We start from the raw sequence: 17,968 nt of genomic DNA, 5'->3' as shown, positions 1-17,968 counted from the left end.
TGTGTGTGTGTGTGTGTGTGTGTGTGTGTGTGTGTGTGTGGAGGGGGGGGGGCTAAAACAAAACAAAATTCTGAAACCTTTTTCATTTCAACTTATTTTCTGAGCCAACGTGTTTGTGCACAAACATGTCCACTAGATGGTGCTGTTATTTAATAAGTTGTCCTAGTTGGGCTTTCTTTTCTGTTTTTTTCTTTTCTCTTCTTTTCTTTTCTTTTCTTTTCTTTTCTTTTCATTTCTTTTCTTTTCTTTTCTTTTTTTGTCACTCTTTATTTGGTGACAAAACAGAATAGAGTCTTTGTGTCACTAAAAACAGATTCTGCTCATTTGTTCACTTTACATTTTTGTTATGTTATTTAATTTCCTTCATATTTTAATTATGAAACAACTTCCTGTGATTCATCAGGATCTCAATTACTAATCCTTAGATTTAAAGAGAGATTCAGGAATAATATGCAGACTTAAATGTTTGTTTTTGTGTTTTTTTATATTTGTCAAAAAATTGCTGATGTTTGGATCAACAGAAAACAAGCCTTTTGGGAAGGTGGTTCTGGGTTCTTTAGAGGATGTGTTGAAGGGTCAAGTTGGGTCATTTGTGCGACAACAACAACAACCTGTTGTCCTCTCTGTGTGACTAATTTCCAGGAGTCATTAAGTCGATGAGAACATCCACTTAGCGTTCAACAATGTGTTTGACAGACTGTGACATTTCTGAAACTTATATTTTGCTTAATTCTTTTTCCAGAGTGCTGTTGGGCTCTCTCCACCTAATCATAAAGTCTCTCAGGCTGTAAAACAGAGTACTGTACCACCTTCAGGACTTCTGAAAATTAAAACAAAACAACCCCCCCAAAAAAACAAACCTACAAGGAAAAGCATTTTTCCCACCCTGAACTCAGCTGAAAGTTGTAGAGCCAATCCAGTCAAAGGTGAAGCAGGTTCACAGGTTGTACTGAAGTGACCACATCGTTGGAAAACAGACCACCTGCTGCTTTTTCAAACCTTCCACAGCTGACAAACAGAGGCATCAGGGAAGAGTTTAACATCTGTAACGTAAAACATCTGTTGGCAGGACGTCACAAACACAGTCAACGACAGAATTAATTACAAACTGCTCTTCATCCAACCACATCTACAACCCCGATTCTAATGAAGTGGTGTGAAACATAAATAAAAACAGACAACAATGATTTGAAAATCATTTTCAACCTTTTTTCAGTTGAATCCGTTGCAAGATATTTAATGCTCAAATGGACAAACTATTTTGTTTTGTTTTGTTTTTTTCAAATATTCACCCACTTTGAATTTAATGCCTGCCACATCCAAAAAAGCTGGGACGAGAGCAACAAAAGGCTGTGAACGTTGAGGAATGCTCAAAATTAGTTTAGGGCTGTAATTTAGAGGCATAATGGTTCATATCGTAGAGAGACATAGGGAAATTTGAGCCACAAAGAGACTTGATACTTTATTTAAATAAAGTGTAAACTTAAAATAAACTGTTGTTGATTAAATAAAACATGGGCAGCTGTGGGGAATGTTTCTTTTTCTTTTCTTTTCTTTTCTTTTTTTGTAGAATCAGTGTCCTGGTGGTTTTTGGCTGCTCATTGATTTATTTGACCATGAAAAACAAATTATCTGCAGATTTTTCTATTTAGAAGTGTTGAGTCACAAACTGTTGGTGAAGCGTTTTATAAGGATCTGCAGAGATTATTGTCCTGAATGTGCTGTTTATGTTAAGAGGAATAAATATGTGGGTTTAGTTCAAGTTTTTACCAAAGTCCTGTTGTTTTTTTATAAAGAAAGCTTCTACGTGTTTGCCAGTTTTGTAATCAAAAATCAAAAAGAGAAAAGCATAAAAATGGCTTCATTCATAAAGAGTTGCCTCTTTTTCTGCTTCTCTGCTTCCTGGTTGTGATTAGAAAATACTTTAAATCAGATAAGACATCTTGGGATCATATCCTGCTTCTCTCTGGTTCAGCGAGAGCCCACAAGTCTCTGAAACCAAACCTCAACTAGTTTCCAATTCCGAGCCTCTTTCCATTGTTTACCTCCTCAGCAGGAGGTAAGAAGAGTGTTCCTGTACCAGCAGGGCCTGGGAAAAAAAAGCTGCTGCGACCATAGAGCCATAATAAATGTGAACACGATGGGCTTGTTCTGTTGCCTGTCTGTCCTTCCCACCACCCGGTCCCTGGGCCTCTCTGCTGCTTCTGTTGGCCACCCGGCTGCTCGGTGGCCCCTTCGACACCAAAGCCTTCATGTTTGCAGCCTCCAGCAGTTTGTCATTGCACAGCAGTGGCTGGTTGCTTTGTGTCCCTTTCATCCATGTTACGTCTAATTTCACTTAAATTATGTGGCTCGAGTTGTCATAAATCTGCCACGAAAGGAGACCCAAACAGTTTTATTGTTGGTTTTACTGACGCAGCAACATAGCAAGAAAGCATTTTGTTTTTTGTTCTTTTTTAATATTTTTCCAACAAAAAAAGTGAACTTTTGCTCCCATGTTTATTTAAAGTATTGACAAAATATCCTGCTTTGATCTACCTGATTTGAATGAATGAGTGACTAACAGGCTTCTGCAGAAACAACCCATTCTCCAACACATTCTCACTCCCGAGTCGTCACAACTCGGGAGTGAGAATGTGTTGGCAAAAATTGAAGACCTGCTGAACAACAGAAGCTGAAACATGCAGGATAGGGGTCCTCAAGGTCAAGGACCACTGGAAGCTGATGTGGCGGATGTCTTCTTCTGGGCATGTGGGTCGCTTTAGGGCCATAAAGTGTTCAAACTGTGGAATGATGAAGAACAACCATCCGTCCATCTGTCCGTCCGTCCATTTTCTGCCGCTTATCCGGGGTTGGGTTTCGGGGCCAGCAGCCTAAGCAGAGAGACCCAGACTACCCTCTCCCCAGCCACTTGGGCCAGCTCATCCAGGGGAATCCCAAGGCGTTCCCAGGCCAGCTGAGAAACATAGTTCCTCCAGGGTGTCCTGGGTCTTCCTCTGGGTCTCCTCCCAGTGGGACATGCCCAGAACACCTCACCAGGGAGGAGTCCAGGAGGCATCCTAACCAGAGCCACCTCAACTGGCTCCTCTTGATGTGGAGGAGCAGCGGCTCTACTCTGAGTCCTCCCAGATTACTGAGCTTCTCACCCTTTCTCTAAGGTAGAGCACAGACACCCTGCGAAGGAAACTCATTTCGGCTGCTTGTATCCGCGATCTCATTCTTTCGGTCACCACCCAAAGCTCGTGAACATAAATGAGGGTAGGAACGTAGACCGACTGCCAGTGGTGGGCACAGCTCCCCTAAAGCAATAAAGCACTAAAAGTGGAACTAATTTCCTGATTAGTGCTTTAGGGCTTTTGCTAATTTTAAATTTTTTTAGTGGATTATCACTTGCTAAATTTATAGGCTGAATTTAGAAGCACTAACTGAGGTCTATAAATGTTATTGATCAACGTTAATGTTAACAGCTGAGGGTGAAAGCTGTCACACATTTTGCTCATATGTGTGTCTCTTATCCACTAGGTGACAATGTATTGACAATATATGAACCCAAATCCAGCTGTGGAATGTCAATGATAAGTCTTAAGAGAGCAACATGGTAATATGTGACTCACGTTGTCTGTTGACTGTTCATGGGCTGACTGATTTATTTTAGTACTTTAAAATTAGATTTTGCTAAAACTTTCAGTCCATTAGTGCTTTAGAATTAGGGGACCTAAATATTTGAGTTAGTGCTTTAGAATTAGGGGACCTAAATATTAAAATTAGTGCTTTAGAATTAGGGGACCTAAATATTTGAGTTAGTGTTTTAGGGCTAGTGGAACTAATTTTTAGATTAGTGCTGCCCACCACTGCCGACTGGTAAATTGAGAGCTTCGCCTTCTGCCTCAGCTCTCGCTTCACCATGACAGACCGGTACAACACCCGCATCACTGCAGATGCAGCATCAATCCGCCTGTCGACCTCCCACTCCATTCTTCTCTTATTCGTGAACAAGACCCCAAGATACTTAAACTCCTCCACTTGGGGCATGACTTCCTCCTCGACCCGGAGAAGGCACCGTACCGTTTTCCGGCTCAAGACCATGGTCTCGGATTTGGAGGCACAGATCCTCATCCTGGCTGCTTCACACTCGGCTGCGAACTGCTCTAGTGAGAGCTGGAGATCAAGATCTGATGAAGGCAATAGGACCACATCATCTGCAAAAAGCAGAGACATGATCCTGAGGTCACCAAAAAGGATCCCCTCAACACCTTGGCTGGACCTAGAAATTCTGCCCATAAAAGTTATGAACAGAATTGGTGACACAGGGCAACCTTTCCCAGCAGTCAGCCAGCAGTACCAGCTTGACACCAGATCTGGCCCACACCTGTCTGCTGGGGAGCATTAAGAACTGCAGAGTGAACATAGCTTTATTCAGGCCAGGAAATAAAAAGCATAAAATGAAAAAAGTACAAGTCCTGATGCATCTCAGTAATCCAGGTAAAAAATCAAAAAGAAAAAAAAATTGTATAGGTCCTCTGGATGGGTTCTTCTCTAATGAAACGTTTCATCTCTCCTCCAAGAGACCTTCAGTCTGAGAGTTTCAGGCAAAATTCAGGCTTTTAAGCCCTGCCTCCATGTGACTGATACTCACATCACATGGCTATTGTTGACACCTAATTAACACCTATTGTTAACAGGGGGTGGAGTGATACTGGCTATAGCAGCGCTGTAGGAAGGGGACAACGGGTACTTTTTTTTTTAAAGTACAAGATTATAAAGGAAACAGAAACCTACTCTTTATTCAAGACTAAAAAGTGTAGCCAGCCTCTCGACTGGTCGAAGATAAAAGAAATAGAGTTTAAATAACGGGATTGATGAGCTCACAGCCGAATCTGAGAGGATTGCTGTTTTAAATCTATAACAGGTAAAATAACGATGAGCTTTCCACAAACCCTGCTTCAAAAGAAAACTTTATTGACGCTGCTGGTGATCAAATTGAATCACTGCTATATTGAAAACAGCTTTTTTAATGCAGCACCTTCATCACTAATCTTCCCATAAAGACAGCAAATATGACCATGCTGCTGATGTGCTGCTTGTTTTTTCCTGTTCCTGCCTGAAGAATAAATACGTGACTTTTTTTTAACTTCGGCATGCTCCGCATTTGTATTTTGCTTGTTGAAGATGGGATAAAGTTAGGTGTTTTAATGGGAATGTATCCAGATCATTGTTCTGCATGTAGGTGAGAGGAGTGACTGTAGCGTAGACCCATTCATCCTCAATGCACGGGGGTCCGGGAATTCCATTGTGTGGGTGTTTTTACATTCAAACGGGGTGGTGGTGTGGGGTGTGTTTTATTCTTTCTTTCTTCCTCTTTTTTCTTTTCCTTAAATCTTTGCATAATTGTGCTGTTTGATGGAAGCCTCAGTATGATGGGGGCGCAAACTGTGTCGCAGATGTTATTATGGTCATAACTTCATATGTTCCCCTGAACTCATTAGTGGCTCTTTTTTTTGGGTGATTAATGGAGTGTTTTTGCAGCTCTGTTTGCTTTGGGAAGAAGCAGTGGAAGTGGTCAGAGGAAGGTCAGATATGGGGTTAAGAGGATTATAAGTGCAATATTTAAATGAGGAAAACAACAAGAAAAGCTGTTTGTGCTGTACTTTAAAAGCTGCCTCCAGTGGCTCTTTATCATCACCATGGGAGCCACAAGCCTGTGTTTCTCACTCCCTGATTGCAAACTTAAGAGAGGCAGACAGAAACAAGCTAAAGAATAAGACTCAAACAAGCAAGCTGTGCAAAATACCATCTTAAATTGGTTAATCTCTGAAAATTCAGATTCACGTCACGTGAGCTGTTTCATTCGTTATCATGGTAAAATAAAGTCTTGATGCTGAACCAGATGAGCACGACATCTTTGCCTGAAAATATTATTGGTCAAGCTTTAGCTCTGCATGAGAGGATTCTCAAACCCTGTGCAGGTCTGGAAAAACACTGTGAAGTTAAATGCGCCTCTCCCCTCCTGAGTCCTTCCATTGTTTGTTTACGTCTTATATTCCTGAAATAGTCCAGGAAGTTGTTGACATGCGTTCAAGTTTAATGCGCTACCTTTACTGTAACAATTGTGAGGACAAATAGAAGACAGTAAATGAGCTGTTCTTGTGTGTGTGTGTGGACCCGGTGGACACACCCAGCACCGGTGACCAGGGGCCCCATAGGAAGGCCCGTGTGTGGCGCCCTCCAGTCGTGATGGGGATGATTAAGAGTTCCTTCCTCTCCGGCTCGAAGAGACATTGTCCCAGAGAACAGACAGGCTGCCGACACCGTGTGACGGTGAGGAAGTGAAGGTTTCACAGTCTGAGGGTCCAGCGCTGATGCTTCATTGAAATCTAAACAAACTGCAGCGGGAATAACTCAGATCTATTTGATTTAATGAATCAACAAGCTCAAGAACGCTCTCCTGACACACACACAAGTTTGTATTTCTATCTTTATTAGGACCATTCATTGAATGACTTTCATTCATTTCCAGTCATTTTTAATAGCCTAACCCTGACCCCTTACTCTAAACCTGACCTAACCTCAATTCACACCTTAGTCCTAATCCCCAAAACAAAATTTAAGTTTTTCATATTAGGACAAGTCTTTGGTCTCCACAAGGACTACTGGTCTTAAAAAACTGTCCTGAAAAAGTAACAAATACTATTACACAGATACATTGTGCAGGAGATCCTTAGATAAAAATGAGGAGTCATGGAGGTGATTAATGAGATAATTGTTGTACAGAAATCTTTTGTTCATTTTCATGTTTGTTCTGTTTATGAGTTCAGTTTGTTTATTTTTCATTTTACCATTATTTAACCAGGCATGTCCTACTGAGATCACAGATCTCTTTTTAAAAGGAGGCCTGGGCCTGAAGGCAACCTATTGTAGATGTTTTTGGAGGTGGAGAAACCAGAGTACCCGGAGAAAATCCACGCAAACACGAGGAGAACATGCAAACTCCACACAGAAAGACCCAGGGATTGAACCCAGGACCTTCTTGGTGTGAGGTGTCGGCGCTAACCACTGAAGTATCTGTGTGTTGTTCACTGGTAATGGTTGGTTGAAGCAAGAGATGGATCAGTGCATCTGGGCCTTATGAAGGCATTGCTTCAGTCAGTCAAAGAAGAATCGAGTCTAAAAACAAAGCTCTTTGTCTATTTATGTTCCAACCCTCATCTGTGGTCATGAGGTTTAGATTGTGACTGAAAGAACAAGATCTCAGATACAAGCTGCTGAAATGAGTTGAAAGCTCTCATCCCTCTGACAAGGAAAACTTTAAGCACACTGGTTGGATTCCTCACTGGGCACAACATGCTCGGCTGCTACAAAATGGTGATGGGACTCCAGGACACTGGTCTGTGTGATGCTTGTACTACTTAGGCCACTGCCTGGCTCTGAGCAGTCAAATGAAATAATTCTTGAAGACCCCTTTATGGATCCTAACCTCATGTCCTTCATCTGAGGGATGTAAAGCTTTGATTAAAGCTCAGTGTCTTTTTGGAGAGAGCAATGGGCCCACTTACAAGGCCCCCAATCACGAGTTCTTTACCCATCTCCACTCACCAAAAACCATAAACATAAGGATTAGAAATAAAAATTTGTCTGAAAAACAATTATTCCAGTAAAATATAGATGACCAAAATATCTATTTAGGTACAATAACAAATATTTGAACTTTGTTCCTTGACACATCTTGCCTTGGTGGCCCAGACATCAAGCCTTTAAATGTTTCTCTGCTCAGTGGGAACAGGCCCAGGGCAGAAAGAGAGCTCACTGGAGGGATTGTGTTTTTTTTTTTGGAAACACTCCAGGTGGAGCTGGAGAGTGGACAGTCTGGGTTTCTCTCCCAAACTTGTTGCCTCCCCGACTGGACTAAACTAAATCTGTGATCTAAACTTATAGTATGTGACACATCACATCAAATCAAGGATTAAGTCCCAAAGCGGATTGTGGAGAAATAGATAGGGTTTTACTTTTGCAACAATTGCGTTTTGTCAAAATATAATGAATGAATGCCTCATTTATTTTCAGCAGTAGCTACAAAAAATAAGATTTGGAGCAGAAAACGCTTGTTTTTTCTCCATTTTCTGTAGACACATAGAAATTCAAATGTGTGAATGTCAAAGTTTTCAAAGTTCATATCATAGTTTTTATATGGTGACTGTTTGTTTGAGAATTACTTTTCAGTATGCATTATTTGCCCTGCGTTGACTTGGGAGTCAGGGAGTGACAGACACAGTGATGGGGACCATGGGGACCACATGGAGCCACTGGCATCTTTTGATCTTGGTAAATGTTTCTACACATCTTATTTTGTTTAAATACGTTCATTTTAAATTGATCATTTTTTTAAAAATCAGAAATGCTACAACTTCGCCATTGTAGTGTCTAGGAGAAATGGTATATTGTTTTTTTAAAAAAAACTCCATCAAAACTTCATGAAACTTATAAATATATAAATCTTTATTTATTTATTTACTTCAATACGCTCAGGTAACAGTGTCAGGAAGCATCAACCTTATTTGTTCTGAAGAAGAAACTTTTAGTCAGAGCTTCATAAAATATGAAATAAAATCCACATTTCTCGTCAGAATAAAAAAAGGTGGCAGCAGAGGCTGAAATCTATCACCTAAATATGTGAAACTCAGAGTTTATGACAAAATTCAAGAATTATGTCAAAAAGGACATAACACAACAAATACTGTTAATTTCCTACTATATATAGATAAAAGATAAATACGAATAAAAACATTAATCAGAAATCTTTGCAAAACGTGACTCACAAACGCTGCCTCAATAAAATATGTAAAACAAAATGTTAGATAGAATCAGTGCATATTCATTTTACACAAAACAAAACATTTGAAAAGAAAAAAAACACGAGCTCACTTTTATTAAAGAATACTGTTGCGGTTTGCCTGCATGGTGTGTGCGCTAAAAACAAGCATTCCTGAAGGATTTTCACTGTTTCACAAATAAAAAGGTGTCAACATCGAGATATTACCTGCTGAAAAACATATGACATGTTGTTGTAAGGGTAGAGGAATGCTAATTCATCCAGGAATGAAAGTTTTGCTAGAACAGCAACATTTCAGATTTCTGCATTTGAACTAACAGTGAATACAGCAGCACGGACAAAATTAACAGTCTGGGATTTTACATGAAGATATAAGACTGGGGGGAAAAACCCTTTGGTTAACTTTCAAACAGGAGTAAAAAAACAGACAAATAAATGGCAGTGTCATCAGTATATGTAAATACACAGTTAATTTGTGCAGCTCTTTCTTTTATAAACTGCTCCTACTCTAACTGTATCTGTACACAGAAATATATAAAAATTTGATTTTAGTTGCTCATTAGGTCAAACCAATCGAACAAAATGAAGAAAATTACATTTCTTGATGGCAAAATTCAAAGGAAGAGCGTAGTGGTGAATCCGAACCCTGTTTCCTGCGTTCACATGTGATTTTAAAAACCTTTCCACCCTCTGAACCAACCTGAGTTTGTGGAGTTATTTTCTCACAAAATCACAAAAGTAATGTTTTGACTTTTTGATTTTCTGATCACTCTTTTTATAAAAAATAACCCTTTCCTTCCTTACTCCTCTTCATGCTCATCCCGAGTTGTTTGAATCGGTGCTGAAGCTGGAATGAATATCTTTTGTTTCACAGTATGTCAGAGAAATACCTGAGCCTGTTTTTGGCTGTATCACAGTGAAGGTGAAACGCACCGGCAGTGTTTAAAAACTGGAACAGAATCGACGGTCCACAAGTTTGGTTTTGGCGGCGCAGTAGACTTTACGGTGGACGCAGTGGATTTGAGTCATTTCTTTTAGTACTTGAAGAGGGAGTCTCAGGTTTTCCTCTCAAACGATGCTACAGAGTACTTTGGAGGAGAAAACTCTGTTTCTCCGAGACGGGGGGGTGGGGCTTACACAGGAGGGGTGGAGTAGCGCACCACGTAGTTGTAGTCGGGCGGAGGGCTGTGACACTCCAGGCTGTCATCCAGAGCCGAGTCGTCCAGACTGAGGTCTAAACGAGTAAGCGTGGGCGGGAACTTCTCCTTGGCTGCGTCATTCAGCTCCGACTCCTTACTCTTACTCACCGTCTTCATCCTGAAAACATAGAAGCAAAATAAAATAAAATAAAGTAAAATAAAATAAAGCTAAAAAAAGTAAGTTTTCTTTGACTGCATTTGCAAACTTTTATTCAAAAGTTATACATTTTGCTTAGAAGAATGTAGTTTATATAGTTTGACAACTTTCTGACAACTTATAGGCTAAAGAGCAATAAATGATCACACTTAAACTTCAAAATTCAACACCCGAGTAATTTTGTTTTTGTTCATAAAAATTAAATGTGGAGAACTGACAAACCACCAAACGTGCTGCTAATTCATTCCTAAATAAAAAAAAAAATCATTAAAAATAAGATAAAACATTCCACTAAAAATACTTTAAATTCACTGTTTTAAATAACCTAATTAAAAAGGATAAAACACTATAAACAAGACCTTACATTAAAGCATACTCACTATTTGGCAAGATAGTTTCAAACTTTAATTTAATCATGCAAATATAAATTTTTGCTTGATTCTTTTTTAGATTTAATTACTTTAGGTGACAAAACATACTTTTGCACAAGCCTGCAGGCACAAATGTTTATATTAAAATGATGCAGGTAAACTGTGAAGCAGGTAAAGGTTAGGTCAAAATTAGGCAAGAAATACATCAGTATTGCCCTTTTTATGACATGTTCTGTAACTGTTTGTTAATCATTAATTAAGTGTTATTTAACTTAGTTATTAGTCATTTTTTAATGGTACCCTTTATGTTAAGTGGTACCTAAAGTGATTTTTTTTCTGGTGTGGCAGGAAGATCATAGATCATACCATATATATCTTAATAAATAAAACACAGAAACTATTTTCCTCTTAACTCTGTAAAGTAGGACTTCAGTATTACACAAACAGATTCAGAAAGCTTCAAATCATGCTTTGTTTTCTAGAAATAAGCCACAAAATGCTGGACAGTTGTGGACAGCCTGCTCTAATATACTTGCTTTTAAAGCTTGCCCTTAAATACGATCAATCATCCAGAGCTTTTCTGCCTCGTTTGACTCCCAGAATATGAGTAACGGAGTCTTATTGTCTCAGACGTTGCCATGGGTTTCCAGAGTTTCTCCCCTGAGAGCGAAGGGTCAGTTCCCAGCAGGAAGAAGACAAGCGGCTGTACTGGAATGTTTTACTGATTAATAAACTACCTGGTCAAAGGGACTGAGCCAAAAGAATGGAGACACACTCAGTGGCAAGAGAAGCAGTCAGGCTTCTTTGTGATAAAAGAAATGAATGATTTTTAGCGCAAAAAAAAATCATGGGATTTGAAGTTTTGGTTAAGAAAAACATAAAAAGAAAAGAACACCAACATGATTGTTTAAATAGCTTCAGATAAAGTGAGGTAAGAGGGGCATCAGGGAGGTCCTGGTAGACCCTCTTGAGTTTAAACGGTGGCAGTGATTGAGTGGCTGCTTAGCGAGAAAAGTGCTCCCCTCGAAACACAGATCATTCTCTAGATGCCTGAGCTGATTTTTACTCCCCATCGTAACGAATTCTTTTCACACAGTTTAAAATGAATTAATTCCAGGGAGCAAGGTGAAGTGAACTAAACATTCAAAACAAAGTGTAATGGTAAAAAAAACAGTAAATGTTAAAACATTGCTTTTTATAATAACTGATTTTTAACCAGAGGGCTAAAATCTTTTGAAAATAAGTCAAATAAACATTTATCTCAGGTTTAGAAAGTCAATTGTTTCTAACATGTTTACAGGTAAGATTATCATCCCTTCAGTGCCTCTGGTCTTCTGCGTTAGTAATTTGTGCTGCCATCAGAACTTTTTGTTTTGTTAAATTAAAGTTTGGTTTATTTTGATAAAGTTCCTTATGTCTGATGGGCTCGACACACGGGAGGCAACATCGTTCCCTCTCCATTTATTTCCTGTGGAACTTCTGTGATGAGGCAACAGACACTGACTGTTCAAATATATATGGATATATATTTATACATATACATATGTAAAATATAAATATAATGTAGGAAAATCACAGACTGCTTTGAAAATGTCAAAATCCCTCTGTTTTCATAAACTATCAAATTCTACAATATTGCTTCCATTACATACGATTCCTTTACTTAGGGTGGCAGTAATGCACACCATTCAGTTTCACAATTTAACCGATAAAATCCTCAAGAACCTATCAAATTTCTTGGAGACAAGCAACCCAATTTGCAACTCCGCTGTCGCTATTGTGTCCCGTGTGTTGGATTTCACCGCGTGTGTCAAGCCCGTAATCCGACTAAGAAAAACCCTCCTAAAAACCACGAGCTTGATGTGACAAGCAGGCTCTGTAAGGATGCAGGAGCTAAAGGATGATGTCATATTTTATTTCCCCCCCAGCAGCTCTTTATACGGTCGTATAATTTATGAAGATTGTCATGTTTTCATAAGTTTAGACTTTTTTCTTTGCAGCTGAACTGAGATTCTGGTTATTTAATGAAGTGTTTTAGTGTATTGAAATTATTCCAAAGGGGAATAACAATGTAGGTTTGAGTAATTACTCAGTTCAGGCGTTTGACTGTTTGCATTGACCCTGCCTCTGAGCTGCTGTAAACATTAAACCCTTCAAACACAGACAGAAACGATCACAACCAGAAGATTTATAGATATCTACATCAGTTTGGACATTTTCATAGAAAAACCTCTAAATTAAGAACATAAACTGTCTCACATTTTTGTCCCTTCTTTTCCAACTGCTTTATGCGTTGTCAGTATCCACATCTTAAAGTCGTAAAGAATTCCCAGGAACGTTTGACGTCATTCTTTTGAGTTTATTTCATTTATTTATTTATTGCTATTCAGGATGCTCTCAGTGAAAACAGTGTTTTAGTTTTCTCCTAAATAAAAGCCAAAGTTCGCCTTGCTTTTGTTTTCAGCTCTGAAGCTCGTCACGTTGCGCTGTTTTCCCCTCCCCACTTCCTCTTTGTGCCTCAGACAGAAGAGAAAACCACCAGCAGCTGATTGCTTTTTAGGGTTAAAGAAATTTTGTTTTTGTCTGCACTCCAGCACAGCAGGTGGGTGTCCACTCAGGTACGTTTGCAGTGTCTTATTCAGAGTGTTTGTGTTTTTTTTAAAGGTTGTGGTGCCGTGTACGTACGCCAGCGCCATGATGCTCAGAGGTCGCCCTGCCAAGGATTCGAAGCACATCAGAGTCTTCATGTTGTCAGAGGAAAGGCCCATCCCGCTGTCTGACTGACCCTGAGGATCACACAAATACATAAACAATTCAGAAGGTTTCACTCTGTTTCTGTTGTTGCATGGGTTGAATCACAGGCAAATTAATAAATGTGAATAGTTCAAGTTTATTTATACAGCGCCAAGTCACAACATACGTTGTCTCAGGGCACTGTACAGTAGAAAATAGAAGTGAAAGCAATTAAAATATAAAAATAGATATTAAATGTACTTATTTCAATGACATGAAAATCGTTAAAAAAACAAATGAATTTTTTTTAACGCCCAAATAGCACCTCTCAGGGAAATGTCATATTTTTGTCATTTAATGCAAAAATATATTTTTTGTTTAAATTTATTTAAAAAAAACAGACTGAACTGTATTATGACAGCAGAAATCCACTTTAGTCTGAGCTTCACCTGGACTCATCAGTCTGCTCAGACTTAAACTCTATTTTTCCAAACTAAACTCTTTTGAAGAGTCATCTGCAGCAGGTAAGATATTGATTGTTCATGATCTCCTTTTGCAGAAGCCCACTTCAAAAGATCTGAACTGTCACTTCTGAGCTGTGAAACGTCTCATCTGTTTCTGCTTCAGCTCGAGGAAGATTAACTCACCTCATGGTTTTTATTTGTCCCGGCCTCCATGGTGATCTCGTCAAAGGTTTTAACGCTAGCAGGATGGATCTTGACATTCCTGGAAGGAAAAAGAGAAAAAAAAAAACACTTCAGTTTCTGAGAATAGTTTGCAGAATCTTTGAATTATATTAAAGTCAAGTTGAGCAACAAAACTGCAGGAACCTAATCACTTAAATCAACACTTTGCCGCCTTAATGACACCGTAGTTTGAACACACGCTGTTTACTTTGCCTTTTCAACACTTTGACTCTAAAACAGAAGCTCAAGTTTAACTTTAGGGATAACTGATGCTTTTCAACACCTCCTCAATAAACACGCTTGGAGGACCTGCGAAAACCAAAGAGCTCCACAAATATTATTTTAAGCGGGCTTAAATCTTGACACCGGCTCCGAGTTTTCTGGGGGGAAAATTCTTGACAGGAGCTAAAAGCCCAGGAGCTGCGGTGCGTGTGTGACTGTTTCTTATCGAGGCCCGGTCCAGTCCTCATTGTCCTCGAGTCAGACCCAAACATTCTCCTGTTGGATTCAGTCAGAGCTGCACAGGAACAATAATGTTTTGGATAAATTTTTTCTTAGTACAGAATGGAAAAAGTCTTATCTGTTTGTTTACATCAGCTGGACGATTTGTGCGTGTGCGTGTGTGCGTGTGTGTGTGTGTGTGTGTGTGTGAGGCAAGGTGATTTATTTATTTTCAGTGTCCTTGTAGGTTCACAGAGGAGCTGCAGCAGATGCGAGCCAACAAAACCACAAGTGTCCAGCCAGTGCAGCAGCTCTCTGCAAAGCTACGACTGGAATTTGATCGTAAAGGAAAAAAGAGAAACAAATTTTGAGCTCATGACGGATTTAAACAGAAATGTTAAAAAGTCCACTCTGCTTGTTTGTTAGCAAAATATCACATGAACCAGAGGTTGTTTTTCAATGATACTTTCAGAAAGTTTTGATTAGGTTGACAACTCCAACTATTTAACTTTATGACTCAGTGGTTGCCACGGTTAACTATAATTTTTACAGCTGAAAAGCTAGAAGTTGACAAGGTTATTTGCGTATAATTAGTCTAAGTGGTTTCATTTTTAAAAATTTATTTTGCAAGAGGCTATAAGAGGTTTTGGTTGTCTAAAAATGTGTAGATGTGTGCAAGGGTATATTGAGATATATAGATTCAGACTATGCTTTATGTAATGAATTTKACATGTCTGGAATAAATCATAAATCAAATCAAAATCAAATCAAATCATAGAGCCTGAGCATTTACCTGAATGCAACGTCTTTACTTAAAAACATGCCAGTAATTGTTCAAGTCTACTCTTTTTGTCTGTTAGCAAAATATTTCATTGATCACTGTACAAATTTGCAGATGCCACAAACGTGCCTCCAAACTCTGGCATGGCTGAGAATCATCTACATCCTCCAACTGCTGACAAGATATTGTAATATTGCCTGAGACTGTGCATAATGTTGTTTTCAGTTTTTTCATGAATTTATCTCAGTTCTAAAATTCTGACATGAAAGGCAATGGGTGATATAAACCCCTTTAAGGAATGATGGAATTAATAGTGCGAATGCTTCACAAGCATTCACACTATTAAGATAATTTTTTTCTTTCATACGTTTTTCAGAACCTTGCTCCGCAATTTTTGTGCTTTTTCTACTATTCAAACATCAAAACATTCAGCTCCTCCAGGACATTCAGGCTTTGACTTTTGTTTTTTCAGCTATTTATACTTTTTTTTTTTTTTTTTTTTTTTTAGCTATTTCACTTTTCGGCCATATTTTTGTTATTAAAATCAATGGAGCTGTTTTCAACATCCTTAAAACCCTTCAATAATGGTTAAAAATCTTTAATGCACTTTACACATTTTGTTCTTGGTCAGGTCTTTTTAATTTCTTTGTGAAATATTTAGCTTTCTTTGTTTTTTTCTGATATTTCTTGCTAAACTCCTTTACAACTTCCTGCTGTTTGCCTGCTAGATTGTACATTTTTGTGCTTTTAGCTTCTCTTTGCTAATTTGAGCCTTTTATGCTTCTCTCAGATTCTTTCTGCTTATTTCAGCTGTTTACTGCAGTTTTAGCTACCTTTAGCTACTAGTTGTTATTTGCTAAAATGAGTTTTAAAGCTAAATTCACATTTTGGGGGACATTTCAGCTTCTTAGTTCCACAATCATGTGCTCCTTTTGCTTCTTTATGCTAAATTCAGCATTTTCAGCTACATTTTAGCCATTTTGATGCACATTTCGGCTAGTTTAGCTATTTTACAACAAATTGCAACTTTTTTTGTACTTTCATTCTTTTTTCCTGCTAATTTTGCTTGTTTAACACCACATTCAGCATGTGCAGGCTAGTTTTAACTTGTGTCTGCTACATTTAGCTTCTTATTATGCCAATTTACCAGTTTTTTTTCTGATATTTTAGCCATTCTGCTAATTTCTGCTTTTTTGTCTTTCTGCTTCTTTCTGCTAATTTGAGCTTTTCATGCTTTTGTGTGTTTCAAATGAACTTGCATTAAACTTTACCTTTCAGTTAAATTTTTTTCAGTTTTCAGCTAAGATACAAGAAGCATTCACACTACCATTTTGGCAGGAAATGCAACTTCTCTAATAAACGGTTGGTGTGAGAAGAGAAAATTGGACACATTTAGTAGATGTCGTGTCTGATTTCAGAAATGACAATGATCTCACCAGTTGCCCCCTGAATCCCTGAGGGAAACGGGTCGTGAGCTCGTCTCCCTTGTATCCACAGCGGTGGTTGGCTCTCCCACCTGCACCAGCAGGGCTGTGTTGATGGGGATGTAGTGTTTGCCCTCCTATAAAAACAAAACAGATTTATTGGTTGATGCAAACAAACTCATGCAAAGACGTTGGTGAGAGTCACGATGGGTTCTTTTGTCTTCACAGTTTGTGAACTGACTAAACATTCTGCTCTGACATGCAGCATCAATTACAGTATGTCTCTGGCTCTTAGTTCTTACAGCACTGTTTTACAAATCTAATAACTGCAGCTCAGTTCCTGCCATTACAGTAGCATGTGTGTATTTGTTTTTGTCTGTTAGCAAAATATCCCATATCTCACATGTTCAGTGTGTTCTGGAATGTGGTTTCTTTTTATAAGACATACAATATGGTGTCGATCCAACCAGCGATGAATGTTAAAGTGAGATAATATTTGAAGGTTTCTGCCTGCTGTACCTGTTGCACGCTGGCCTGAAGCAGGTCTCCCAGACGCTCCACCAGCTCGGTGAAAGTGGGTCGTTGCTGCGGCTCGCCCTGCCAGCAGTCCAGCATGGTCTGATATCTGTGAGCAGAGAATAAATCACACGATGAAAGCCTTCAGCAGGGAGAACGAACATTCCTGTCAGCAGAGTTGATGTTTGTGTGATGCACTCTGAACAGAGAAGACAACAGGACTGGTGGTCCTTTCATCTTTAATAAACCAGAGCTGCTCAGATTTCTGCACAAGCTGTTTGCACGTCTGCACCGATCCTGACCGACTCAGCTCCTCGAGCTCGCTCAGTAAGCTTTGTGACAGGCTGTCAGCATCTCTAGCGCATGTGGGAGGACGCTGGACCTTTATGTGAACGCTGCGACCCCCGCCTCATTTAGTGGAAGATTAGAAACAGAGCTCTGCCGCTGCCTTTTTCAATTACCTTCACAGCGTGATGCTGATTGTGATCCATCTGTAACAGTCATTAATGCAGCCACTGGGACTGCCTCGTATCATCACAGCCAGGTCTGAAGACTCCACTTCCACCATCTGTGTGCAGTCCGAGCCGGTTTGAAGAGGGCCGAGCAGCTGCGGCTCACACCTTGATGAATGTGGAGCCTGATTATCCAGGTGGTTTTCCTTCCAGCCGAGCAGGATCCCCCGCTTTTCTTACGCGCACCACCACGCAGGAAGTGGACACATTGTATGATTGCACAACTTTAACCACACTTCCTGCCTTTTGCGTAATGAGAATAAATAGCACAGCTCCACATGTCGCGGGTCACAGAGAGGGTGGCGTGTTTGAGTGGGGGTC

The 17,968-nt window shown here is 39.4% G+C and overlaps 1 protein-coding gene across 1 annotated transcript in view; it reads right to left on the bottom strand.

Moving 5' to 3' along the window:
• Positions 1-8,469: 8,469 nt before the first annotated feature.
• kdrl (kinase insert domain receptor like) overlaps positions 8,470-17,968 on the bottom strand; it is a 51,690-nt gene continuing 42,191 nt past the window's right edge. The window contains exons 26-30 of the mRNA XM_014005240.1: positions 17,139-17,244; positions 16,632-16,756; positions 13,935-14,013; positions 13,240-13,340; positions 8,470-10,144 (exon numbers count right to left, since the gene is read on the bottom strand). Of these exons, the coding sequence (XP_013860694.1) occupies positions 9,961-10,144; positions 13,240-13,340; positions 13,935-14,013; positions 16,632-16,756; positions 17,139-17,244 (595 nt within the window). The 3' untranslated portion in view covers positions 8,470-9,960. The remainder of the gene's footprint in view (positions 10,145-13,239; positions 13,341-13,934; positions 14,014-16,631; positions 16,757-17,138; positions 17,245-17,968) is intronic.

The sequence above is a fragment of the Austrofundulus limnaeus genome, unplaced genomic scaffold (genome assembly GCF_001266775.1).
Source record: "Austrofundulus limnaeus strain Quisiro unplaced genomic scaffold, Austrofundulus_limnaeus-1.0 Scaffold1, whole genome shotgun sequence".
In the NCBI taxonomy this organism is placed as follows: Eukaryota; Metazoa; Chordata; class Actinopteri; order Cyprinodontiformes; family Rivulidae; genus Austrofundulus; species Austrofundulus limnaeus.
Note: the sequence above shows the minus strand (reverse complement) of the source record. Positions and strands in the feature narration are given on the sequence as shown.